This window comes from Diaphorina citri, unplaced genomic scaffold (genome assembly GCF_000475195.1).
Source record: "Diaphorina citri unplaced genomic scaffold, Diaci psyllid genome assembly version 1.1 scaffold280, whole genome shotgun sequence".
NCBI classification, from domain to species: domain Eukaryota; kingdom Metazoa; phylum Arthropoda; class Insecta; order Hemiptera; family Psyllidae; genus Diaphorina; species Diaphorina citri.
In genome coordinates this window covers 151,097-177,856 of record NW_007377716.1, presented here as the reverse complement: position 1 = coordinate 177,856, position 26,760 = coordinate 151,097, and the positions used below count along the sequence as shown (strand labels likewise).

The following is a 26,760-nucleotide window of genomic DNA, read 5'->3' as shown; positions in this document are numbered from 1 at the left end:
AACAAAATAACAAAAACGGATGAGAAGATCATAGTAGGTTCAGCAGGTTGTGACATTCATATCCTCCATTATTTATTTGATGGAGTCCAGTGGTGTTTTAATCAGAATAGAATAGAATAGAATATACCTTGCTTATCCTGCTCGAATGAGACTAAAAAGTCCCTTTACCCCAGCAGTCTATACAAGTGTATTTTATGGGTTTACAACATAATACATAATAAACAGAACAACTTGGGATATGTATGTATGTATTTACAACAAAAGTAAGTAGGTAAGTAGGTAGACAATAGATTAAAAATAATGACAACCCAAGTCATGAGATAGATAGAAGTTTTTTTTTTCCAAAAAACATGTTTGAAACTGAAACCCATTCTTGGAATTTTGATTTCAGTCTAACTTCAGCTCTGCTATCACCAACGGAACAACAACCACCACCACAGCAAGCTCCACGACAAATTCCAATGACAGTGAGAAGCTAATGTAAGATATTTTGTGTAAAAAGTCCCTTGAAAACTTTGAAAACTTACCTATAAATTGCAGACAAAATCAAGAATACGAATTTTTCCTAAAGAATTTTTTAATGGTAGGATATTATGTGGCAATTTTCCATGGTAAGTACCTGCTTGAACTTGGTACATAGCAAAAATTTGACACCAGAGGAGTATGGTCATGTTAGCAAAGACCGATCACGCAGTATGATATTTGTCAGAGAAAATTGTTAGATTATTATATGTTGCTCTGTGCTCTGCCATATCGTGTGATCAACTGATCCTACCGTAATAAAGGCAGCCTTGCTCTCAGCCTCATCCCACAAATAAATTACGAATTTTTCCTAAAGAATTTTTTAATGGTAGGATATTATGTGGCAATTTTCCATGGAACCTGCTTGAACTTGGTACATAGCAAAAATTTGACACCAGAGGAGTATGGTCATGTTAACAAAGACCGATCACACAGTATGAAATTTGTCAGAGAAAATTGTTAGATTATATGTCGCTCTGTGCTTTGCCATATTGTGTGATCAACTGATCCTACGTTAATAAAGGCAGCTTTGCTCTCAGCCTCATCCCACAAATAAACGATCAATACTCGTTGATACTCGTATGGCTGGTATTACTTATACTCCTAAGCAATCAAGATTGAATTTCAAGGTGCATCCAGACACACACACACACACACACACACACTCTACAATTGACCGACATCAACTGAAACCAACAAATCTGCTTACAAGTAAACTAGACACTTGACCAGTCTAGGGCGTCCGCCTTGTAAGCGCAAGGTCGCAGGTTCGATTCTCGTCCCGGAGCAAACTTTATCCTACATAGATAAGGTTCATTTTTGAATCGGCTGGCTTTCTCCTATTTTGTTCTCTCTTCGACTTCGGGACGATAAGACCACCGATAAGGACCCTCTATCAAACATTCTCCAGAAAGAAGGGACAAAGTGTGGACTTGTTACAGACGATGTCGATCGTGTGGATGCGGCTTGAACAATATTTTCTGTGTAAGTTAAAGCCTGTTCACACTTGTCGTTCGGGGAAAAAAAATCGTGTCGTGGGAACACTCCCATTTGAATTGCCTGCAGGTCTACACATTCGGGAAAAAATTGGATGAAACTCACGAAAATTGTGAACAGGCTCTTACTATTATAAAAAAAAAAAATCTGTTTTTCATTCCAACGCGGGTACGACGCGAACTGAACACGTTTTTCACTTCCCCTCTTAGCGTATCTCTTTGCGCCGTTAACGCAGCGTCTTAAATTCCGGAAGCGACTCTCGAGTAGCATGACATGAAGTACAAAATTGTCTAATAATTTCTCCGCTAGATCTTCTGTTTGTTGAGTTTCCAGTTTTTACCCACTCCCGACGCAGAGTTAACGCCGCGCCGGTTCGTTCTCGGAACGGCTGGCTTTCTCCTAGCCCTTCTATCTTCGATTTCGGGACAGTAAGACATCAGTTTATTATTATTACGATTCGCTCTATCAAGCCTAGGTGATGTCGCGTTGGAAAGAAAATCAGGCCCAAACTAAGGTATTTTGGATTATTATTTTTTTTATTTTTCGCTTTTTTTACTTTCAACATTTTTTACTGTTAATGTAATTACCTTGCTTTTTTGTATTTTTTATTATCTGTTTATGTTTAGATTTGTAATATTTTTATTTTATTTGTGTTTAAAATAACTTTTACCTTTGGTCTGCCAAAGTCACAGTGAATGTAAAGTCTACTCTCAAGTGCTGAAAATTCGGGACTAATTGACTTTGAAACTTTTCAATAATGATTTTTCAATAGTAATATTATTGAAATGGGAGTCAACTAGAAAACCATAATAATAATAATGAACTCTTTATTGTTGAAAATTCATACAATACATAAAGTGCAAATTTAACAAAAGGCGGGATTATTGCCTTAGGCAATCTCTGCCATCCATAGACGGTATTTTGAAAACAATACGACTATATTTAGCTGGTATTAAAAACCATTCTAAAATATTTTTAGAACTTTCAGAGAAGGTCGCAGAAACCTTTGGTCTGCCAAAGTCACAGTGAATGTAAAGTCTACTCTCAAGTGCTGAAAATTCGGGACTAATTGACTTTGAAACTTTTCAATAGTAATATTATTGAAATGGGAGTCAACTAGAAAACCATAGACGGTATTTTGAAAACAATACTACTATATATAGCTGGTATTAAAAACCATTTTAAAATATTTTTAGAACTTTCAGAGAAGGTCGCAGAAATGGAAAGTAAACTAAAGGATTGAAAATGCAAACTAGGCTGTCCTTTTTTTTACACTTCAGAGTAGACAGAGCGAAAGTCAAGGGAAATTCTTTATTACAACGAATTTTCTTTGCAGCGTGATTTTCTTTGTATTGTTTTCGAAGGGAATGAACTTTTTTTTTTTATCCTATAAAGTGCGAAATTATTTAAATTGTATGTAATAGAGACCCTTTTGTATTTGTAAATTTTAAAATTTAATATCTTCTCTGGACAAGATAAAGTTATCTTTCATCTAAAAGGGGAACAAGGAGATCACAGAGGCCCCAACTAAAAAATAAAAAAAAATCGAAAATTTTCACATAGGCCGTTCTTCTTGGGAACGATTCAAATGGTAATAATAAAGTTCTTTGCTCTCTGTTCCCAGTATTGATAAAGTACCAAAGGTGACGTCTCCCGTTCTTGTCATTCATGGCACAGAAGACGAGGTGATTGACCTGTCACATGGCATTGCCATCTATGAGCGATGCCCAAGGCCGGTTGAACCGCTGTGGGTTGAGGTAAGGAAAGACATAACATGCCTCCAATAGAGTCCCTTTTACCCAGAGAAATCCTTTAACCAAACATGTCTAGCTAAATTTAGGCACACTCCATTTTTTTGTCAATGGTACAAGCTTACGTTACCTGAGGGATCAATTTAATTTGTATAGCCAAAACCTTTGTGGATAAAAATTCATAATAATACCTACAATAAGTTGAAAAATGAGATTTGAGTGCCAGCCTAGTTTGCTTGATTGGTGGCATGTCTGACTTGTAAGTGGAAGGCCGTAGGTTTGATTCCCGCCTGGGGTGGATTTTATCTTGAACAGATCATGTTTGTTCTTAGATTGGCCGGCTTTCTTCTATTCTGTCTTCCTTCTCTCTGCGATTTCGGGACAACAAAACCTTAGTAGTTACAGTTCCTTCTATCAAACTTGTACTAACATTTTCTCTTTTGTACATCCCCCAGGGAGCTGGTCACAATGATATCGAGCTGTTCGGACAATACTTGGACCGACTGAAAAAGTTTGTCTCTGTGGAGTTGCTGAATTGACACAAGGTCCTTAGCGGAGGAGATTCGAACTCTGCTATCACCAACGGAACAACAACCACCACCACAGCAAGCTCCACAACAAATTCCAATGACAGTGAGAAGCTAATGTAAGATATTGTGTGTAAAAAGTCCCTTGAAAACTCTCTGCTATCACCAACGGAACAACAACCACCACCACAGCAAGCTCCACGACAAATTCCAATGACAGTGAGAAGCTAATGTAAGATATTGTGTGTAAAAAGTCCCAGGGGGGGATATAATGATAGAATACTCCATCATATCACAGTTGTAGACAAAATAGTTTTCCTTCTATGAAAAAAGAAAGAGTAAAATGGAAAGAAAGAAGAAAATGAATACTAGTCTCATAAGTCGTAATACAGCTCAATAAATTTTATGACTTCACTTGGACTCGAACCACCAAAATACAGGTTCGAAGTCTACCGCGCTCACCGCAACACTACTCAGGTTATTTAAGAATAGACAATATCTTCTTCATCCTGCCCGAATAAGCCTAGACAGCTTAGTTGGTAGTGCGTCTGCCTTGTAAGCGCTAGGCCGCGGGTTCGATTCCCGCCCGGGGCGGATTTTATCCTGATGGGATAATGTTCGTTCTCGGAACGGCTGGCTTTTTCCTATCCTGTCTTCCTTCTCTCTTCGATTTCGGGACGATAAGACCATAGCAGTTACAGTTCCCTCTGTCAAAACTCTTTAAAAAAAAGGCTGGAAAAAATTATGGTGACACTGTCCATTGTGCAGTGTGGACACAGGATAGATTTTGAGGGAATAAAATTGGTTAGCCTAGTTAGCTTGGAAAGTAAGCGAGCCTGCCTAATAATCGCTAGGTCGCGGTTTGGATTCCTGCCCTGGAGCGAGTTTTATCCTAAGATTCCTCTAAGGTTTGTTTTCGCCACAACTGGCTTTCTCCTATCCAGTTATCCTTCTCTCTTCGATTTCGGGACGATAAACTCCCGTTATTACAGTTCTTAACGTAAAAGAAAAGACGAAGAAAAATAATGATAATAAAATAACGCGGGATCAGCTGTAGCAGGATTAAGACCCACGGTTTGGCCACTTGATGACTTAGAGTTGACTCATTCTACAAATGTACGGGTTGAAAATGTTGTACCTTCCATGGTAATTTTTTCACCGCTAGCTACTGGTCTATTCTGGGATAATTTTGGTGTACATAGCTCCCGGTCTAAATGAAATTTTGAAGAAATAAATAAAAGTAGGTAGAATACAATAGGTTTTCCATACAAAAATATGTAATAATATCATACCTACTTACCTATTAAATAGGTACCAACAAGAGGATTTGTAGAAGTCTCACATGTCACATGTCTGGTAGCAAAATGATCAATCACAAACATCATGATTGGAAATATGGAAATGGTCTAATAGAGTCTCGATTCAAGAACAATAACGGCAGTCCTTTCTGTCCTTTGCAAGGGGGCCTTTTCCTGAGGGCCACCTACTAAGGGCTCCTTCCTATGCTGAGGGCTTCCTTTTGGGCTAATGGCTCCTAATCCTCTTCTTCATCCACCTGTAATAAGCGACATCTTCCTTCTTGGACACCCTCAGGGTTTGACTCCCCCCGAGCAGTGACCAGTGTTATCATAGGGTTAGGTTTCACCATTTGAACAGTGACCAGTGTTATTATAGGGTTAGGTTAAACACAAAAAGGTGGTTTCTTTTTCACTGTCATGGTTTCTGATTAATTACCCTAGTTAACTCGGAGGGTAGTGTGTCTACCTTGTAAGTTCTAGGTCGTGGGTTGGATTCCCACCCATGGCAGATTGTATTCTCAATGGATACGTTTAGTTCTCGGAATGTCTAGTTATCCTGTCTTCCTTCACTCTTTGCTTTAATGACAATAAGACTGGTAATTATTCAAAAGCCTTGACAGTGAAAAATAAAGCTCCTTTTTGTATTCAACCTAACCCTATAATAACACTGGTCACTGCTCATTAATTTGTGACAGCTCTTTTTTGTAGCGAATTTCCATTGTTGTGATTTCTGAACTACCACAAGACCTTAGTAGTTACAGTTCCCTCTATCAAACTTCTTCAGGGGAAAATGCACCAAATTCATTTATTTCTCTTAATTTTTGTTTCAGCATGAATCCTGCTATATGTGCAATGGATACTACGGACCCAACTTCAATGTGAAAAATAAAGCTCCTTTTTGTATTCAACCTAACCCTATAATAACACTGGTCACTGCTCATTAATTTGTGACAGCTCTTTTTTGTAAGAAATTTCCATTGTTGTGATTTCTGAACTACCACAAGACCTTAGTAGTTACAGTTCCCTCTATCAAACTTCTTCAGGGGGAAAATGCACCAAATTTATTTATTTCTCTTAATTTTTGTTTCAGCATGAATCCTGCTATATGTGCAATGGATACTACGGACCCAACTTCAACGAGCCAGTGTGCAGTACATGCCATTTGTTCCTGTTTCCTGATGACCTGAGCCAGGAACAACCCGATCTTGTGCTTTCCTGTGTAAGTTTTTATTGGTATTATTCTCAAGACTTTCTTAATGGGTACACACAGAGCTGGGAAAGGCTAGGCTTACATGCCATTTGTTCCTGTTTCCTGATGACCTGAGCCAGGAACAACCCGATCTTGTGCTTTCCTGTGTAAGTTTTTATTGGTATTATTCTGGCTATGTTCACAAAGAAGATCAAAATGTTTCATATGAATGAAGTTAGCTTTAAGTGGGTAGTGAATTATTTAGGGTGTGAGAAAAGAAAAATCACGTTCCTCATGGAAAATGGCTTGGAAATGAAAATATTAAAATTTAAATTTAGGAAGTGATTTTCTTCATGATGGAAACAAGCTGGAGGTGTTTTCTCAAAATTTTTTGCAAAGGAAAAAAATTCAGTTGAAAACTTTTACATGGATTTTGTCACACCCTATCAAATTTCGTGGATTTTGCTGACTCGCGTCAATATAAACATTGCCAGCTTCGCACTGTTGACTTGCTCAAAAAATTTCCAAAAAGTTTTTCCATTCAAACTTTTAGATTTTCTTCTTGTCTGTCCAATTTTCCTTTACATGAAGGAAGTGACTTTTTCATGATGGACACAAGCTGGAGGTGTTTTCTCAAATTTTATTTGCAAAAGAAAAAAATTCAGTTGAAAACTTTTACATGGATTTTTTCACACCCTGTCAAATTTCGTGGGTTTTGCTGACTCGCGTCAATATAAACATTGCCAGCTTCGCACTGTTGACTTGCTCAAAAAATTTCCAAAAGGTTTTTTCATTCAAACTTTTTGATTTTCTTCTTGTCTGTCCAATTTTCCTTTACATGGAGACATCTGATGGTTTGTGATAAAGATTTCCAAGGTGTTTTTAAGCGAAAGCAATGAGTCAGGATAGGAGAAAGCCAGCCGTTCCGAAAACGAACATTATCCCATCAGGATAAAATCCGCCCCGGGCGGGAATCGAACCCGCGGCCTAGCGCTTACAAGGCAGATGCACTACCAACTAAGCTAACTAGGCTGGCAATTCTGTAAGTAAACACCCTTCACTTCTTATCTTTCAAACCAACATGGTAAGGTCCTTCCTTTATCCTTAGAAACCTTTAGAAGTCACGTCAATGGAAAATTGCTACCAAAAGGAGCTGTCACAAATGAGCAGTGACCAGTGTTATCATAGGGTTAGGTTTCACCATTTGAACAGTGACCAGTGTTATTATAGGGTTAGGTTAAACACAAAAAGAAGGTTTCTTTTTCACTGTCATGGTTTCTGATTAATTACCCTAGTTAACGCGGAGGGTAGTGTGTCTACCTTGTAAGTTCTAGGTCGTGGGTTGGATTCCCACCCATGGCAGATTGTATTCTCAATGGATATGTTTAGTTCTCGGAATGGCTAGTTATCCTGTCTTCCTTCACTCTTTGCTTTAATGACAATAAGACTGGTAATTATTCAAAAGCTTTGACAGTGAAAAATAAAGCTCCTTTTTGTATTTAACCTAACCCTATAATAACACTGGTCACTGCTCATTAATTTGTGACAGCTCTTTTTTGTAGGAAATTTCCATTGTTGTGATTTCTGAACTACCACAAGACCTTAGTAGTTACAGTTCCCACTATCAAACTTCTTCGGGGGGAAAATGCACCAAATTTATTTGTTTCTCTTAATTTTTGTTTCAGCATGAATCCTGCTATATGTGCAATGGATACTACGGACCCAACTTCAACGAGCCAGTGTGCAGTACGTGCCATTTGTTCCTGTTTCCTGATGACCTGAGCCAGGAACAACCCGATCTTGTGCTTTCCTGTGTAAGTTTTTATTGGTATTATTCTCAAGACTTTCTTAATGGGTACACACAGGGATGGGAAAGGCTAGGCTTGGGGAGAAAATGATTTCTTTTGTTTATTTTTCACCCTTGTATAACAACCACCTTAATGTGACTTTATACCTAAACAGCTAAGGTTTCTAATGACAGAAGCTGAACCCATTCTTTGAGGCTGTTTGCCCCTACACCTAAGCCTCCTAGTGGGCTTTTTGTGCATGGACAGTGTACAACCCCTGTTCATGTGACAGGTGTTTTACCCTCCATGCACTGACAATCTAGCCACCTACTTACACAGAATATATCCTGCTTATATTCATACTGTCAAAAGGAGACTGAAAAGTCCCTTTACTCCCACTGTCTAAGTAAGGTTTTAAATTTCTCATTCTATCTTCCCTCAGATCAAAGACGATGGCAATGATTCGGGCAATGATTGTGACTGTCCACAAGACCGGGACAACAGCATCAAAACTCCCCCAATTTAATGATAGAACTTGGTGGAGAGGTTTTGTGAATAGTCGACCTGTTCCACCAAACAGAACGACTTAGGATATGTATGTATGTATTCTCAAGACTTTCTTAATGGGTACACACAAGGCTGGGAAAGGCTAGGCTTGGGGAGAAAATGATTTCTTTTGTTTATTTTTCACCCTTGTATAACCACCACCTTAATGTCACTTTATACCTAAACAGCTAAGGTTTCTAATGAGAGAAGCTGAACCCATTCTTTGAGGCTGTTTGCCCCTACACTTAAGTGGGCTTTTTGTGCATGGACAGTGAATATACCCTGCTTAAGCCTCCTAGTGGGCTTTTTGTGCATGGACAGGGTACAACCCCTGTTCAAGTGACAGGTGTTTTACCCTCCATGCACTAACAATCTAGCCACCTACTTACACAGAATATACCCTCCTTATATTCATACTGTCAAAAGGAGACAGAAAAGTCCCTTTACTCCCACAGTCTAAGTAAGGTTTTAAATTTATTCTTCCATCTCCCCTCAGATCAAAGATGACGGCAATGATTCGGGAAACGATTGTGACTGTCCACAAGACCGGGACAACAGCATCAAAACTCCCCCGCTCAGTTGTTGTTCGTACAACAATCTAGCAGGGAACGGTCCAAGTGGGGCTGGGCATTCGGGGGCTGGAGGAAATAATCCTGGCGGAGGAATGAATGCAATCGGAAGGCGGAGGGCAAGACAGAGGCACATGTGACATGTTTGGCAACAATGCCTATTTTTGCTGTCACATTGATCTGGACAGCTGGACACACTATAGGTATTTTCTCAACCTGGAGAGCGGTCTAAAGTTGCTATGAGTTTCTACCACGAGTAGGTACCATCGAGTATATCAGACCCTCGGGTAGGGTAAAAAAGATATCTGTATACAGGGTGGTCAAGACGTCAAGAGATAGTTGCCCCCCCCCCTCCTCATATTGGGTAGGTACCTACTTACCTCTTGAATTATTTAAATACAGGGCCCGATGGAAAAGAGAAACATATACCTAGGTATCGTCCTATTGAAGGCAATCAATTAATTTTGGGTTGAGTACGAGATCACTTGAAACTCCCTGTAATAATTATGTGTTTAAATATGTACAAGTTTAGTAAGCTTGGATCTGAGGACATAAATCACATTCACTTATACCACGAGGAAGTTGGTAACATATCAGAAACATAAACATAATGTATCAGCGTTTTTGAAACAACACCGCCCAACAACCATTTGATAAACTAATTTTTCCCCCTAAATTGTAGGTCCCTAACCCTGTCTAGGTCTAGATACCGATAGCTATTAGTGTATTAGGTATTATTATTAAGTATTTTTTAGTTATTAAAATTTGTGGTGTTATCGGAATTCCGTCACTAAAAACAAGAGAATTGCGTCAGGATTTCAATGTAAACACCTCACTGGCGGAAATGTCCCAATCCTGAGCTAGGCTCTTTTGTTTTTTGTAAATGTAAATGCAGTTTCTTTGTGTTATTATGTCACAACTTTGGTGCTCACTGCAGCATTGTAGGATTTTTCCAATATCTCAATAATCCTAAAATCCAATGTTTACCTACCATGCTGGCACCGGTCGCTATGCGCATTATATTACATAGCTACTCATTTTCCTCACGAGGCTGAGTGGGCCCCGCAACAGCCAGTCACGGTATCAATCATTTGCATGATACAAATTTCTTGACCCCGCCGGGAATCGAACCCGGGTCTCCCGCGTGCAAGGCGAGCGCAGTGACCACTACGCCATGGGAGCTGACCGATTTCTTTCTTTATTACAGGATAAGGAAAGTACAAAATTAATTATTATCGTAGTAAGCATTGTTAAATGCTTGTAACAGATATTGTTCAACACTTAAGAGGCTCATAAGTCGTAATACAGCTCAATAAATTTTATGACTTCACTTGGACTCGAACCACTAAAATACAGGTTCGAAGTCTACCGCGCTCACCGCAACACTACTCAGGTTATTTAAGAATATAGACAATATCTTCTTCAACCTGCCCGAATAAGGCTGAAAAAATTATGGTGGACACTGTCCACTGTGCAGTGTGGACACAGGATAGATTTTGAGGGAATAAAATTGGTTAGCCTAGTTAGCTTGGAAAGTAAGCGAGCCTGCCTAATAATCGCTAGGTCGCGGTTTGGATTCCTGCCCTGGAGAGAGCTTTAAGATTCCTATACTTAAGGTTTGTTTTCGCCACGACTGGCTTTCTCCTATCCAGTTATCGTTCTCTCTCGATTCGGGACAATAAACTTCCGTTATTACAGTTCTTAACGAAAAAAGAAAAGAAGAAGGAAAATAATGATAATAAAATAACGCGGGATCAGCTGTAAGTAGCAGGATAAGACCCACGGTTTGGCCACTTGATGACTTAGAGTTGACTCATTCTACATCATATCAAACGTACGGGTTGAAAATTTTGTGCCTTCCGTGGTAATTTTTTCATCGCTAGCTACTGGTCTATTCTGGGGTGGGGGATAAGACCTTTAGAAACAAGGAAAATATGTAATAAAAAAAAACTATCGATGGCGCCGACTATCGATAGTTCTCCTCCTCTACAATGCTTCCAACACTGTGCCCAAAATGATGGAAAGATTATTGAGGGAATTTGAAATGAGTGGCAAGGTACAAGAAACACGATTTGTGTAGCTAGTGTTTGATAGAGGGAACTGTAACAATGAAGGTCTTATCGTCCTGAATTTGACGTGAGAAAAAGAACAGGAGAGGAGAAAGCCAACCGTTCTAAGAACGAACCCTAAGAGCTTGATGAAAATTTCGCTCCGTACGGGAATCCAACCCGCGACCTATCGTTTACAATGCAGACGTGCTGGTTTCTAATCTAACTAGTTTCTAATCTGACGTGCTAGTTTCTAATCTAACTAGTTTCTAATCTGACGTGCTAGTTTCTAATCTAACTAGTTTCTAATCGGACGTGCTAGTTTCTAATCTGACGTGCTGGTTTCTAATCTAACTAGTTTCTAATCGGACGTGCTAGTTTCTAATCTGACGTGCTAGTTTCTAATCTAACTAGTTTCTAATCTGACGTGTTAGTTTCTAATCTGACGCGCTAGTTTCTAATCTGACGTGCTAGTTTCTAATCTGACGTGCTAGTTTCTAATCTATTTTATTCAATAATAAGAGATTGACGGTCGTTCGCGCCGACTCGACTCCTCAGGTGGATTAAATCATGTTAAATCAAGTTACACACTCAATTTCAAGTCAATAAAATCCAACTTATTTCTTTTCAGAAGAAGGAGATGATCTTCCCGCCCCCCAAAACAACCCTGATGAACCTGAACTCCAACGGAGAATAGAAGAACTATCCGCTTATAATAAAAACAATCGAGCCGTACTAACCAGTCAGAATACGGGAGGTTCCTCAATACATAGTCTACCTCCTGAAGGTAAGATCTTTTTTTTATTAAGAGGTTTCAATTCAATTCAATTCAATTCAATTATTTATTTATTGAACATAATAATAGATATACAAAGGTGTTTTTCCCAAGTCAATATTGACTTCTAAGAAAAACTTGTTATATTATTCAACGCTGAATGAAATAACTTTTCACACAATAAAATATTGTTATGAAAAGCCCAGAATTTGACAGAGGGAACTGTAACTGCTATGGTCTTATCGTCCCGAAATCGAAGAGAGAAGGAAGACAGGATAGGAGAAAGCCAGCCGTTCCGAGAACGAACATTATCCCATCAGGATAAAATCCGCCCCGGGCGGGAATCGAACCCGCAGGTAAGATCTTTATTTCTTCACTGCTACATAAAAATTGAGATCCAATCAGTAAAAAAGTATCTAAGGTAAAAAATGTTGTCTAAAAAAATATTTGGGAAAAAGACAAAAATGCCTAGCCACTAATTGCAAACTGCACCACCTCTACCAACTGGGCTATTGTTCCGACTCTTTCACTGTTTCCAGTTCTAATCACGGTGCCAATCAGTAAAAAAAGTATCTGAGGTAAAAAATGTTGTCTAAAAAAATATTTGGGAAAAAGACAAAAATGCCTAGCCACTAATTGCAAAGTGCACCACCTCTACCAACTGGGCTATTATTCCGACTCTTTCACTGTTTTCAGTTCTAATCACGGTGTTCTCCTATCTGGACGACCTGTCTCTCTGTTCGGTATCGAGAGCTTGTACCCGATGGTTCACGATCATTGCCGATCTCATTTCGTCGGATCAGTGGCGATACTTCGTGCTCACTCGGTTCCCCCTGTTCAATTCTAACATCACCGTATCCAATTGGTAAGTAGAATAGAATAGATAATAGAATATACCCTGTATGTCTTGCTGGGATAGGACTGAAAAGTCCCTTTACTCCCGCAGTCTAAACAAGGAGCCTAGCTTAGCCAAGTCTTGTGTATAACGATCACCTGTAGGTATGTATGTAGAAGGGCCTAAGCAGGCAGAGCTAGGCCCTTTTTTTTGCCAATCTTGACTCGCTGTCCTTGTATAGAATATTTAGGCTTGAAAATAAAGGGTGGTGGCGATAATTGAATCCAGAGATATACAGACAGGGTGTTGGAAAAAAAGAAAGTGTGGAACATAAATGTTTTTTGGCCAGATATTCAATTTGAAGTTACCTTCGATTTCGGGACGATAAGACCTTAGCAGTTACAGTTCCCTCTGTCAAACCTCATGAAAAAAAAAGAGTTTAATCCATCTAAAAGGGTGTGATACTTTTTTTCTGAGTTGACCCACCTTGAAATGGTCTGGTATAAGCTTGTATGCTCACTTTTTGAGACACCCTGTTTAGGCGTTAGACGTCTTGTGAAGTATAAAAAAAGTATGTGTAAAGAGTAAGTGAGTTATAAAAAAGAACTACTCTTTTCAGTGAACTACTCAGCAAATGAGTCAGATCTTAGCTCCCTATACCTAGGGGAATGGGGAATAAGGAATTGAATAGGGAGTTACATGTTTTGACTGAGTCAGATCCTAAGACATCCAAGTCATTTTTCAACTCCCTTTCGGCTATAGGTATAGGGAGTTAGGATCTGACTCATTGACTGAGTAGTCCACTGAAAAGAGTAAATCCTGAGTTATGATCAATTTTTGATCGCTAAAATCTCCATAAGAAATACACAGGAAGCAGAGACTGCGGGAGAGAAATGTTCCGCTCTCGACCAACTTTTTGAGTTTCGTTTATGTTTTTAGTTTGATAAATACAAGTTCGGCCATGCCTTTTCCAGAAGTTTGGCCATGCCTCGGGATGAACTAGCGGGCTTCCGGAGCGAAGCGACGGAATTCAGCTAGTCTTATATTATAAGAACAAGATCCATTCACTCATTCACAGTTCACATTTCACATTTCACACACTGATCGCTCTATCTCGAGAACCACACCACCTAGAAAGCTGAAATTTGGTAGGAATATTCTTTTTATGGTCTAGGTGTGCAATAAGAAAGGATTTTGCGAAAATCTACACCGATCCTGAGATATGATCAATTTTTGATCGCTGAAATCTCCATAAGAAATACACAGAGTGCAGAGACTGCGGGATAGAAAACTTTTCCTCGCTCGCCTAATATTTGAGTTTCGTTTATGTTTTTAGTTTGATAACTACAAGTTCGGCCATGCCTTTTCCACAAGTTTGGCCATGCCTCGGGATGAACTAGCGGGATTCCGGAGCGAAGCGACGGAATTCAGCTAGTACATAATATTTACAACAAAAGTAAGTAAGTAGGTAGATAATATATTAAATTATGACAACCCAAGTCATGAGATAGATGGAAGTTTTTTTTCCAAAAAACATGTTTGAAACTGAAACCCATTCTTGGAATTTTGATTTCAGTCTGACTTCAGACGAGGAGCTACCGGTAGTTCCAGCTCGTCACTATGTATTCAATGCAGGTGCTGCAGGCGGAGGAGGGTATCACCAACAAGACGACAACCATCCTGTGCCTCCAGTACGGGAGAATAACCTCCTGTACGATGAAGTGGATAATGAACTGGGTAAGACAATAAACCACCGATTTTTTTCTTATTGCAACCTAGACAACTCTATCACACTATATTATATTTATTTATCATATGGATTTTTTATAAAGGGTTTTGACCACAATGCTTCCAACACTGTGCCCAAAATGATGGAGAGATTACTGAGGGAATTTGAAATGAGTGGCAAGGTACAAGAAACACGATTTGTGTAGTTAGTGTTTGATAGAGGGAACCGTAACATTGAAGGTCTTATTGCCTTGAATTTGAAGTGAGAAAAAGAACAGGAAAGGAGAAAGCCAACCGTTCTAAGAACGAACCCTAAGAGCTTAATGAAAATTTCGCTCCGTACGGGAATCCATCCCGCGACCTAGCGCTTACAATGCAGACGTGCTGGTTTCTAATCTAACTAGTTTCTAATCTAACTAGTTTCTAATCTGACGTGCTAGTTTCTAATCTAGCTAGTTTCTAATCTGACGTGCTAGTTTCTAATCTGACGTGCTAGTTTCTAATCTGACGTGCTAGTTTCTAATCTGACGTGCTAGTTTCTAATCTAACTAGTTTCTAATCTGACGTGCTAGTTTCTAATCTGACGTGCTAGTTTCTAATCTGACGTGCTGGTTTCTAATCTGACGTGCTAGTTTCTAATCTGACGTGCTAGTTTCTAATCTATTTTATTCATTAATAAGAGATTGACGGTCGTTCGCGCCGACTCGACTCCTCAGGTGGATTAAATCATGTTAATTCAAGTTACACACTCAATTCCAAGTCAATAAATCCAACTTGTTTCTTTTCAGAAGAAGGAGATGATCTTCCCGCCCCCCAAAACAACCCCGATGAACCTGAACTCCAACGGAGAATAGAAGAACTATCCGCTTATAATAAAAACAATCGAGCCGTACTAACGAGTCAGAATACGGGAGGTTCCTCAATACATAGTCTACCTCCTGAAGGTAAGATCTTTTTTTTATTAAGAGGTTTGACAGATGGAACTGTAACTGCTATGGTCTTATCGTCCCGAAATCGAAGAGAGGAGGAAGACAGGATAGGAGAAAGCCAGCCGTTCCGAGAACGAACATTATCCCATCAGGATAAAATCCGCCCCGGGCGGGAATCGAACCCGCGGCCTAGCGCTTACAAGGCAGACGCACTACCAACTAAGCTAACTAGGCTGACTGGGGGACCTTAAACAGCCTGAAATTTCCCTTGCTACAGAAATGGTTTCAGGCCCCCTTGATGAACCTAGGCCTGATGACCCCCTCCCCTCTGGAAGCCCCTGGAAAGTGCACCCACCTCTACCAACTGGGCTATTATTCCGACTCTTTCACTGTTTTCAGTTCTAATCACGGTTTTCTCCTATCTGGACGACCTGTCTCTCTGTTCGGTATCGAGAGCTTGTACCCGATGGTTCACGATCATTGCCGATCTCATTTCGTCGGATCAGTGGCGATACTTCGTGCTCACTCGGTTCCCCCTGTTCAATTCTAACATCACCGTATCCAATTGGTAAGTAGAATAGAATAGATAATAGAATATACCCTGTATGTCTTACTGGGATAGGACTGAAAAGTCCCTTTACTCCCGCAGTCTAAACAAGGTCTTATGTATTTGGTACAAAATAGATGTAAATTTTACAATAAAAACCTTGCCAGTCTAGTTAGCTTGGTTGGTAGCGCGTCTGCCTTGTAAGCGCTAGGCCGCGGGTTCGATTCCCGCCCAGGGTGGATTTTATCCTGAACCGATAACGTTCGTTCTCGGAACGGCTGGCTTTCTCCTATCCTGTCTTCCTTCTAATCTCTCTTCGATTTCGGGACGATAAGACCTTGGCAGTTACAGTTCCCTCTATCAAACCTCTTCAAAGAAAAAAATATGTTTTCCTTCACACGTAGGTATTCGCTGAAATGTTCATATTGATTTCCTTCTACAGGTACTCGGTGTATGCCAAACTGGTAGAGAGTACACCATGTTACACCTGTTTACAACATATGATTCGACCCGATACCTCATCTCTTCAGGAAGACAACACCTGGAGACACTTTCGACTGCGTAAAGAATACAATGGTAAGTATAGTAGAGAGTACACCATATGTTACACCTGTTTATAATATATGATAAAAATGGTAAGTGCGATGCCCACCATTGACAAGAATAAATTCGATTGTACAAGTTACGTACGTATGTATATTTCAACGGGTTATTTTCTGATGTACTCATGTTGACCAAGCACCTAAATGGGAAGTATTGTGTCTCCTCTCGCCCATTTTATACGAGGCATAATATTTGCGTATGGGCATGCTACGACAGAGACCACACGAGTCTAATATAGCCGTTGTTCCATTGCTACCTATGAAATATGTCGATGAAACACCCATCTTTTCGTATAATTTATGATCTGGTCATCATCAATTCTAGAGTCTTATTCAAACAGGATTCTATTCTATCTGGAGCAGTGACCAGTGTTATCATAGGGTTAGGTTTCACCATTTGAACAGTGACCAGTGTTATTATAGGGTTAGGTTAAACACAAAAAGGCGGTTTCTTTTTCACTGTCATGGTTTCTGATTAGTTACCCTAGTTAACTCGGAGGGTAGTGTATCTACCTTGTAAGTTCTAGGTCATGGGTTGGATTCCCACCCATGGCAGATTGTATTCTCAATGGATACGAATGGTTCTATCTTTTTTTTATGTTATTATTCTTTCAGATATCAAGCTGGATCCTCCAGATGGGATACAGGCGCAGCCGCTCGACAATAAGCGATGTCATTGGATGGCAACCATAGCAGGGCCAGTAGCAAGTCCCTATGAGGGAGGCGTCTTCTATCTGTATATACGAATACCGTTTAGGTAAGCAACAAAATATTCTTCTTCCTCGCCTTTTCCCGTGCGTAGGTCGGCGTTTTTTCGTCAGCCTCTGAATCAGCCCTAGCTAGAGTGATTGCTTTGGGCTGACATTTGGTTTTGGCTACAAAAAAATTACGAGTGTGGATGCCCTTCGCACTCAACCTTTGCTGTTTCTTTTGTTCAGGGCCAGTAGCAAGTCCCTATGAGGGAGGCGTCTTCTATCTGTATATACGAATACCGTTTAGGTAAGCAACAAAATATTCTTCTTCTTCGCCTTTTCCCATGTTCAGTCGGGGTCGGCGTTTTTTCGTCAGCCTCTCTATCAGTCCTAGGGTGATTGCTTTGGACTGACATTTGGTTTTGGCTACAAAAAAATTACAAGTGGATGCCCTTCGCACTATTTCTTTTGTTCTCAGTTATCCCATGCACCCGCCCAAGGTGAAATTTATCACTCGAATATTTCACCCGAATGTTAGCAGACATGGCGATGTAGGCATAGACTGTATTCTTTTCTTTTCTATTCTATTCTGTTCATATACTATCCTACTCTATTCTCTAATTTGATTCATGACCACATCCAAGGAAAACAAATACTTCATTTTGAAATAAAAACCATCGGCCGGTCACTCGGAAAACCTTCTCCAGGGACCTCCTCCTCGCGATTGTATATTCTATTAATTCTATTATATTCTATTCCTCAGTTATCCCATGCACCCGCACAAGGTGAAATTTATCACTCGAATATTTCATCCGAATGTGCCGAGACATGGGGACGTAGGCATAGACTGTATTCTATTCTATTCTCTAATTCGATTCGTGATCACATCCAGAGAAGGTAAGGCCCTCTGTCCCTATTCTATTCTATTCTATTCTCTTATTCGATTCATGACCACATCCAAGGAAAACAAATACTTAATTTTGAAATAAAAACCATCGGCAGGTCACTCGGAAAACCTTCTCCAGGGACCTCCTCCTCGCGATTGTATATTCTATTAATTCTATTCTAACTCGGTTCCCCCTGTTCAATTCTAACATCACCGTATCCAATTGGTAAGTAGAATAGAATAGATAATAGAATATACCCTGTATGTCTTACTGGGATAGGACTGAAAAGTCCCTTTACTCCCGCAGTCTAACCAAGCCAAACAGTCCACCCAGTCCGGGAATCAAACCCAAGAAGGCCAGAATGGTTTCTTCAAATTAAATTGATCCCAAGGGCAAGGTAAACCTAGACCTAAACCCTCGGGCACGAAGACCCTTGACAAAATAGAGTGCTAAACAAGGTCTTATGTATTTGGTACAAAATAGGTGTAAATTTTACAATAAAAACCTTGCCAGTCTAGTTAGCTTGGTTGGTAGCGCGTCTGCCTTGTAAGCGCTAGGCCGCGGGTTCGATTCCCTCTGGACGACCTGTCTCTCTGTTCGGTATCGAGAGCTTGTACCCGATGGTTCACGATCATTGCCGATCTCATTTCGTCGGATCAGTGGCGATACTTCGTGCTCACTCGGTTCCCCCTGTTCAATTCTAACATCACCGTATCCAATTGGTAAGTAGAATAGAATAGATAATAGAATATACCCTGTATGTCTTTCTGGGATAGGACTGAAAAGTCCCTTTACTCCCGCAGTCTAAACAAGGTCTTATGTATTTGGTACAAAATAGATGTAAATTTTACAATAAAAACCTTGCCAGTCTAGTTAGCTTGGTTGGTAGCGCGTCTGCCTCTTAAGCGCTAGGCCGCGGGTTCGATTCCGCTTAGAGCTCCATTATTATGTGGTCACACTCTCAAATAAATGAGGATAAAATTCCATGCCTCGGCTGGGATTGAACCCACGCCCTCCTATTTACCAGGCGAGCGTCTTGACCACTACGCCACCGAGGCAGGTGGCGATATGTTCCAATCCACTCGACCCAAACTTCATTGGCAAATTTACTTAATTAAAATCGAAAAAAAACGTTTGAGAAATATGATGGAACAAAGTGATAAAAAGAAATAGGGCCAGCCTAGTTAGCTTTGTTGGTAGTGCGTCTGCCTTGTAGCTAGGCCGCGGGTTCGATTCCCGCCCCGGGCGGATTTAATCCTGATGGGATAATGTTCGTTCTCGGAACGGCTGGCTTTCTCCTATCCTGTCTTCCTTCTAATCTCTCTTCGATTTCGGGACGATAAGACCTTGGCAGTTACAGTTCCCTTTGTCAAACCTCTTCAAAGAAAAAAAATATGTTTTCCTTCACACGTAGGTATTTGCTAAAATGTTCATATTGATTTCCTTCTTCAGGTACTCGGTGTATGCCAAACTAGTAGAGAGTACACCATGTTACACCTGTTTACAACATATGATTCGACCCGATACCTCATCCCTTCAGGAAGATAACACCTGGAGACACTTTCGACTGCGTAAAGAATACAATGGTAAGTATAGTAGAGAGTACACCATATGTTACACCTGTTTACAACATATGATTCGACCCGATACCTCATCCCTTCAGGAAGATAACACCTGGAGACACTTTCGACTACGTAAAGAATACAATGGTAAGTATAGTAGAGAGTACACCATATGTTACACCTGTTTAGAATATATGATAAAAGTGGTAAGGTCGATGCCCACCATTGATATATTACGTAGATTTCGATATATTACGTAGATATATTTCAACGGGTTACTTTCTGCTGTTCTCGTGTTGACCCAGTTCCAAATTGGGAAGTATTGTGTCTCCTCTCGCCCATTTTATACGAGGTATAATATTTGCGTATGGGCATGCTACGACAGAGACCACACGAGTCTAATATAGCCGTTGTTTCATTGCTACTTAAGAAATACGTCGATAACACACTCATCTTTTCGTCTCATTTGTCATCTAGTCATCATCACAGGTGCACTACGAAAAGAACTGATTGCGCATGCACGATTAGAACAAAATCATTTTCTTTTTTCAAAAAGTTATTTCTTACAGAGGGTGAGGCGACAAAACTTATTTCTTATAGAGGTGAAATTCCTGAGCCCCGAGAAAAAAGTTATTTCTTATCTATAGTTTCTTCTTATTTACTATCAAGGTTTCCTATTCTCATCTGAGACTATTACTCCCGCCTCAGGTAAAAAGGAGAGTTGGTCGAGCGGTAAGGCGCATGACTTCCGGTCCATAGGGTTCCCGGTTCGATCCCTAGAGTTGGCGGATTTTTTGGAAATCCTGTAAACAATCGACGCAAATTTGACGAGTACGCCCGAAGTTGGACCCGGAAATACGCGATCCTAGATACTGTCCTGATACCAGTCTGATTCAAATGAGACTATTACTCCCCCCTCAGGTAAAAAGGAGAGTTGGTCGAGCGGTAAGGCGCATGACTTCCGGTCCATAGGGTTCCCGGTTCAAACCCTAGAGTTGGCGGATTTTTTTGGAAATCCTGTAAGATCAACGGAGATTTTTGGCGGACATTTCCGGAATTTTCAATACTGTCCTGATGCAAGTCTGATTCAAATGAGACTATTACTCCCGGCTCAGGTGAAAAGGATAGTTGGTCAGTCGGTAAGGCGCAAGGCTTGCTTTCGGAAGGTTCGTGGTTCGATCCCCCAGAGTGTTCGCGGATTTTCATGTCTCTTGTCTGGATCAAGGGAGATTTTTGCGGGCAAGTACGCTATCTTCCAACTTGTCCGCAAAAAGTCATTTATTGTCATTTATTGTCTCATTGTCTCATGATTGTAATTATTACAGTAGAGCCTCGATTGTTTCAACTCATTGAATCCGAGAGTAGTTGAAATAATCGAGATTCTGTATTAGAGTTTTATTTGGTTAACGAACAGTTAAATCCTCCGGGTTAACTGGACTATTGAAGGGATAGGTATTTGGTTTTATTTTGCTAACCAAAAGTTAAAGCCTCGGATTGTAAACTCAGACATGAGCTGTACATACTATCAAAATTATTATGAATAGGTAATACAATATTAGAGAGATTTTGCATTTCTTGTGACCAGTTTCCAGAGGATCACTGAAGTTGAGCAACGTTGCGCATGGTTAGTATCCGGATGGGTGACCATCTGGGCAATCGCGAGCTGTTGGCTTTTCCCTGGCCACACTCAGACTGGGTGAGGTTAATGTGGCAGGTAGGTTGCCACCGAATGGAAGGTAATATTCTCATCGGAAGGGAACATGCAATTTCTATTTACTATCGAGTTTTATTTCTTATCGAGTTATCTCTTATCGAGGTTCCACTGTATAATGTATATATATCAGCCATACACCAGTGTGATGGTCTCTAGCCATGTTTAATTGGCTCGTCCTGAACAGCAGTCAACCATCGTGAGGACTTGTGCTTGGTCTTTCAAACCAGAGAATACCCTTTGAAGAACTGCCAGCTAGCTAGGCTGGTTAGGGTTGATTCCATTTACTCACCTACAAGGAAAGCGTTGGATAGAACAGGTAGCTCTGATTTGACAATATGTTCTATGGGTACGGGGGCAACATTTTCCCCTCCGGCCGTGATTAACAGTTCCTGAGAGGGGAAGATGGAAATAGTGTTAATAATATACCTATTCAAAAAAAAAAAAAAACGAATCGTAAGTTCTTTGTCATAAAGCAGAGAGCGTCTTCACAACTTTTGTATTACATTACCAAGTACCTCCTCTACTGTTAATTCTCATTTATCACCAACTTTTTTACACAGGTCGCTACTCGAATAAAGTAGCTACTCAATTGGTCTGACGAGGCTGAGTGCACCCCAAACTCCAGTCACAGAGCCGAAAAAATTCCACCCCACGGGGAATCGAACCCCGGACCTTTGGCGTGCACGTCTTGTGTGATACCCAGTCGGCCACGGAGATTGCTTTTCTTTCAAATTCATTTTCATAGGTTTGGTTCTGCAGGCGACTACTGAAAGTAGCGCCAATACGCTTCCAATCTGAGACAAGCCCGAATTTCAAGCAGCGCAAAAGACTGGCGATAGCAATGGTATCTTTAGGCTTTGATTGAGAAATTTCTTCTTCTTTTGGTGCCATATTCTACTGAACGTTGGCAATCATGATAGCTAATTCATTCTTGTCGTGGGCTGCTTGGAGAAGATCTGGCATACTTTTTTTCTGGCATATTTTTTTGAGAAATTTACTTACTTTTTTTTTAATTAACATTTATATAAGTGTAGAGATCTGCTTACTTTTATTCTTCCGGTAATCTGGACGAATCCGTCTTCATCTACTTTGCCCACATCACCACTGTGTAGCCAGCCTTCCTTATCTATGGTAGATTCTGTCTTGTCCGGTAATCTTAGATAGCCCATGAATATGTGTCGGCCTGTTTTCGGAAAAGATAGATTAGAATACCCTGTTTATATCGCCAGAATGAGACTGAAGCCAGCCTTCCTTGAAGGTAAAACTAGGGATGGGCGATATTTATAAAAATATCGATATTTCCGATATCGATATATCGAAAGTAAAATATCGATATTACCGATTCATCGAAAGTAAAATATCGATATTCGGAAATATCGATATATATCGCCCATCCCTAGGTAAAACCCCGTCACTAACCACCTTAGCAGTTATACATATACAGTGACTTTAAACCTCTTTAAAAAATAAATTTATAATAATACTATAATAATTAACTTTAAAAATAATGAATAAAGATCGAGAAGTGCAAAGTCTCACTTTTGGCTTTATAAAGTCCGTACATATTTCGTATCAAATACTGAAGTTGTAATTTGCAGGCTTTAGGTGGTGGTAATACACAGCTAGGCTTGGCTAAGCTTGAAAAAAAAAGAAAGAAAAAACGATTTCAAACAGTCGAAAATTGATTATTGTTTTCATTTTCCCCCTATTTTTCAAGCCTAGCTTAGCCAAGTCTTGTGTATAACGATCACCTGTAGGTATGTATGTAGAAGGGCCTAAGCAGGCAGAGCTAGGCCCTTTTTTGCCAATCTGGACTCGCTGTCCTTTCCTTGTATAGAATATTTAGGCTTGAAAATAAAGGGTGGTGGTGATAATTGAATCCAGAGATATACAGACAGGGTGTTGGAAAAAAAGAAAGTGTGCAACATAAAAAATGTTTTTGGCCAGATATTCAATTTGAAGTTTCCTTCGATTTCGGGACGATAAGACCTTAGCAGTTACAGTTCCCTCTGTCAAACCTCTTAAAAAAAAAAAAAAAAAAAAAAAAAAAAAAAACCCTTAAGATTTAAATTTCCCCCTTCAAAACCCTTAAAAAAAAAAAAAAAAAAAAAAAAAAAAAAAGAGTTTAATCCATCTAAAAAGGGTGTGATACTTTTTTTCTGAGTTGACCCACCTTGAAATGGTCTGGTAATTCTGGTATAAAATTGTATGCTCACTTTTTTGAAACTCCCTGTTTAGGCGTTAGACGTCTTGTGAAGTATCAAAAAAAATATGTGTGTGTAAAGAGTGAGTTGTAAAAAAGAACGACTCTTTTCAGTGAACTACTCAGCAAATGAGTCAGATCTTAGCTCCCTATACCTACAGGAATGGGGAATAAGGAATTGAATAGGGAGTTACATGTTTTGACTGAGTCAGATCCTAAGACATCCAAGTCATTTTTCCTCAACTCCCTTTCGGCTATAGGTATAGGGAGTTAGGATCTGACTCATTGACTGAGTAGTCCACTGAAAAGAGTAGTTCTTTTTTATAACTCGCTAACTCTTTACACATCTGTATCAGATACATATGGTGGATTTCACCAACGACTTAATGAGAGATTTACCTAATGGGAGAATTTTCAATGATAAAAAAAAAAGGATTTTGTAATGATCCAAACAGGAGTTTATAAAAACTCCTCCTTTTTGGATCACTAAAAACTCTTTTTTGGATAGTTAAAAACTCCTTGAATTATTGAAAATTCTCCCATCAGTTAAATCTCTCATTAAGTCGTTGGTGAAATCCACCAATAATGTTCTATGTAACCTACACTATACTATGTAAACCTTGTGAATAAAAAAAAACCTTTTTGTTACAAGAAGATGAATAAAACATTTGTTATACAATATTTAATAATGGAAACAAAAACTCTTTGTTTGGTTGGTTATTTATTTCATAGGAAGGATTTTTTTTAAATAAATTTATTTAAAAAGGGGCGCGACTTTGAATGTCATCTGCCCCTTATAGGAAGGAAAAATATGAGTGTTTCACCGCCGTTTTTATTTCGTACTAATGTCTAGTCAGCTTGGTTGATAGCGCAGCAAGGGAAATTTCAGGCTGTTTAAGGTCCCCCAGTCAGCCTAGTTAGCTTAGTTGGTAGTGCGTCTGCCTTGTAAGCGCTAGGCCGCGGGTTCGATTCCCGCCCGGGGCGGATTTTATCCTGATGGGATAATGTTCGTTCTCGGAACGGCTGGCTTTCTCCTATCCTGTCCTCCTTCTCTCTTCGCTTTCGGGACGATAAGACCATAGCAGTTACAGTTCCCTCTATCAAACTTCTTGACAAAATTTCAGAAAGAAACGCAGGGTATTATTTTATAAAACAAAATATTCTCACCTACTTTTATTTAATTTAAAAATAAATTAACACTTGTAAAAAAACTCAAAATATTGCATAGTGTACAGTACAACAGGTTAAACAATGCTTTAAACGTTAGAATCACTAAACGCTTAGCAGATATATAGTGACTTTAATCCTCTTGGAAAAAGTAATCAAACGTTGGAATAAAGTATGTATAATAAACCCTGTTTCAATCAATTATTGATTAATCAATCATTGATTGATTGATCGAAACCTTGTTTAACCTGCTAAGATGGGACTGAAAAGGCCCTTTATCCCAGCAGTCTAAACAAGATTGATATCATGTTGGAAGAACAAATTTCTGCCTGTATACAAAAATAACAAATAAAGCGGACAGAAGTTAGAATTAAATAAGTTGTTTGTTTTTAGCACCGAAATAAATAACTAAGGCACCCAAAGTTCAATTGAGCAAAATTATAAATAGATATTAACATCTAAGAATTTGTACAAAAGAAGTAGAAGAATAATTGAGCTAAAATTTCGTTACCAAGGTACGAAGATAAGTCCTATTTTATTATGCGCACAAAGGTGATTTTTTATAATGGCGCGACCACACTTGCTGCCACGGACCACAAGTCAATGAATTAAAAGTTCAACATAATGAAAGCTGCTGACTTCCCGGCCCCACTCAGGCTTGGTGAGGTTAATAGAATAGAATATACCTTGTATATCCTCCTCGAATGAGACTGATAAGTCTCTTTACTCCAGCGTTATTAATGTGAGTAGGCGGATGGCTTGCCACCGAATGAATATAAAAGAGATGATCTGCAGCCATTTAACCCTTGTAGTCCTTCCCTGACCCTTTTTAAACATCGTAGAATTTATCGATAATGGACTGGTACTTCTTGACCACAAACGGCCGCTTAACCTTCATGGTAGGGCCAAGTTCTCCCGTGGGAATGGAAAAGTCGGCCGGGAGGAATTCGAACTTCTGGATTTTCTGGGCGTTAGAAATGGACTTGAGATTGGCGCGGTCGATGGCCGCCTGCGTCGCTTTGTACACCTGCAAAAAGGGGAATGAAGTTCAACCATCACGTCACGTGCGCTAGGCCAAGTTCCAGTCTTCTATTCTATTCTAGGTATTTTATACTTACAGCTTCAGGTTTTTTCTCCAATAAATCGGATAGGGTATTTATATTGTCTACGCCTAAACTCTTCAGCCAGTCTTTGGTATCAGCTTCTATTCTATTCTATCCTACCCTATTCTCTTCTGTAATTAATCCAATTCGAATAATGACCACATCGAAGGAAAATAAATACTTCATTTTGGAATAAAAACCATCGGCAGGTCACTCGGAAAACCTTCTCCAGGGACCTCCTCTTCGCGAGTGCTTATTGATATGTTCTATTCTATTCTAGCTTATACCATTCTATTCTATTCTATCCTATCCTATCCTACCCCATACTATTCTATTCCATTCTATTTTCTACTTACAGCGTCAGGTTTTTTCTCCAATAACTCGCTTAGAGTATTGATATTGTCTACTCCTAAACTCTTCAGCCAGTCTTTGGTATCAGTTTCTAGTTCATCCAGAGGTTCGCCGGTATCTGCGTTCATCTTGGTCCTCAGGGCCAGGAGCATGGACAGGAATTTCTTCTTGTCACCTGGAATGAAAGAGGAAAGTATTTGAAATTCCCGGCTTAGGTAACATCTTAAGTAAGTAACAAGTCACCTTGAATGAAAAAGAAAAGGTTTTGGATTTTGAAATTCTCGGCCGATTTAAATGCTATTTGGAATTAAAGAGATTTTTTTTTAATCCCCGCCCGATTTATAATGTCACCTGGAATTAATGGAAATTCCCGGCCAATCGACAATATTTTTTTTTTGGGGGGGGGGGGGTGTTTTTGTGTTTGTTTTGTCG

General features: G+C 39.7%; 2 protein-coding genes and 2 long non-coding RNA genes across 4 annotated transcripts in view; 2 read left to right on the top strand and 2 right to left on the bottom strand.

Annotated features, from left to right (window-relative positions):
* Positions 1-1,675: 1,675 nt before the first annotated feature.
* On the bottom strand, positions 1,676-2,998 carry LOC113466502. The gene is made up of 2 exons (XR_003390885.1): positions 2,523-2,998; positions 1,676-2,188 (listed from the first exon to the last, which is right to left on the bottom strand). It is a non-coding gene; the product is annotated as an uncharacterized LOC113466502 (long non-coding RNA).
* A 139-nt stretch (positions 2,999-3,137) lies between these two features.
* LOC113466496 lies at positions 3,138-3,872 on the top strand. Its single transcript, XR_003390878.1, has 2 exons — positions 3,138-3,275; positions 3,725-3,872. It is a non-coding gene; the product is annotated as an uncharacterized LOC113466496 (long non-coding RNA).
* Positions 3,873-5,160: 1,288 nt separating this feature from the next.
* Positions 5,161-20,599, top strand: LOC103507001. The gene is made up of 19 exons (XM_026821959.1): positions 5,161-5,274; positions 5,925-5,984; positions 6,185-6,313; positions 7,963-8,097; positions 9,113-9,315; positions 9,764-9,822; positions 11,865-12,020; positions 12,705-12,873; positions 12,955-12,988; positions 14,355-14,580; positions 15,360-15,515; positions 15,900-16,068; positions 16,490-16,623; positions 17,265-17,406; positions 17,820-17,905; positions 18,105-18,126; positions 18,786-18,950; positions 19,681-19,937; positions 20,499-20,599. Exons 1-19 carry the CDS (start codon positions 5,161-5,163, stop codon positions 20,597-20,599), a joined length of 2,517 nt encoding a protein of 838 aa, XP_026677760.1.
* A 4,330-nt stretch (positions 20,600-24,929) lies between these two features.
* Positions 24,930-26,760, bottom strand: part of LOC103506999 (very long-chain-fatty-acid--CoA ligase bubblegum) — a 20,308-nt gene continuing 18,477 nt past the window's right edge. The window contains exons 7-8 of the mRNA XM_026821958.1: positions 26,334-26,564; positions 24,930-25,901 (exon numbers count right to left, since the gene is read on the bottom strand). Of these exons, the coding sequence (XP_026677759.1) occupies positions 25,704-25,901; positions 26,334-26,564 (429 nt within the window). The 3' untranslated portion in view covers positions 24,930-25,703. The remainder of the gene's footprint in view (positions 25,902-26,333; positions 26,565-26,760) is intronic.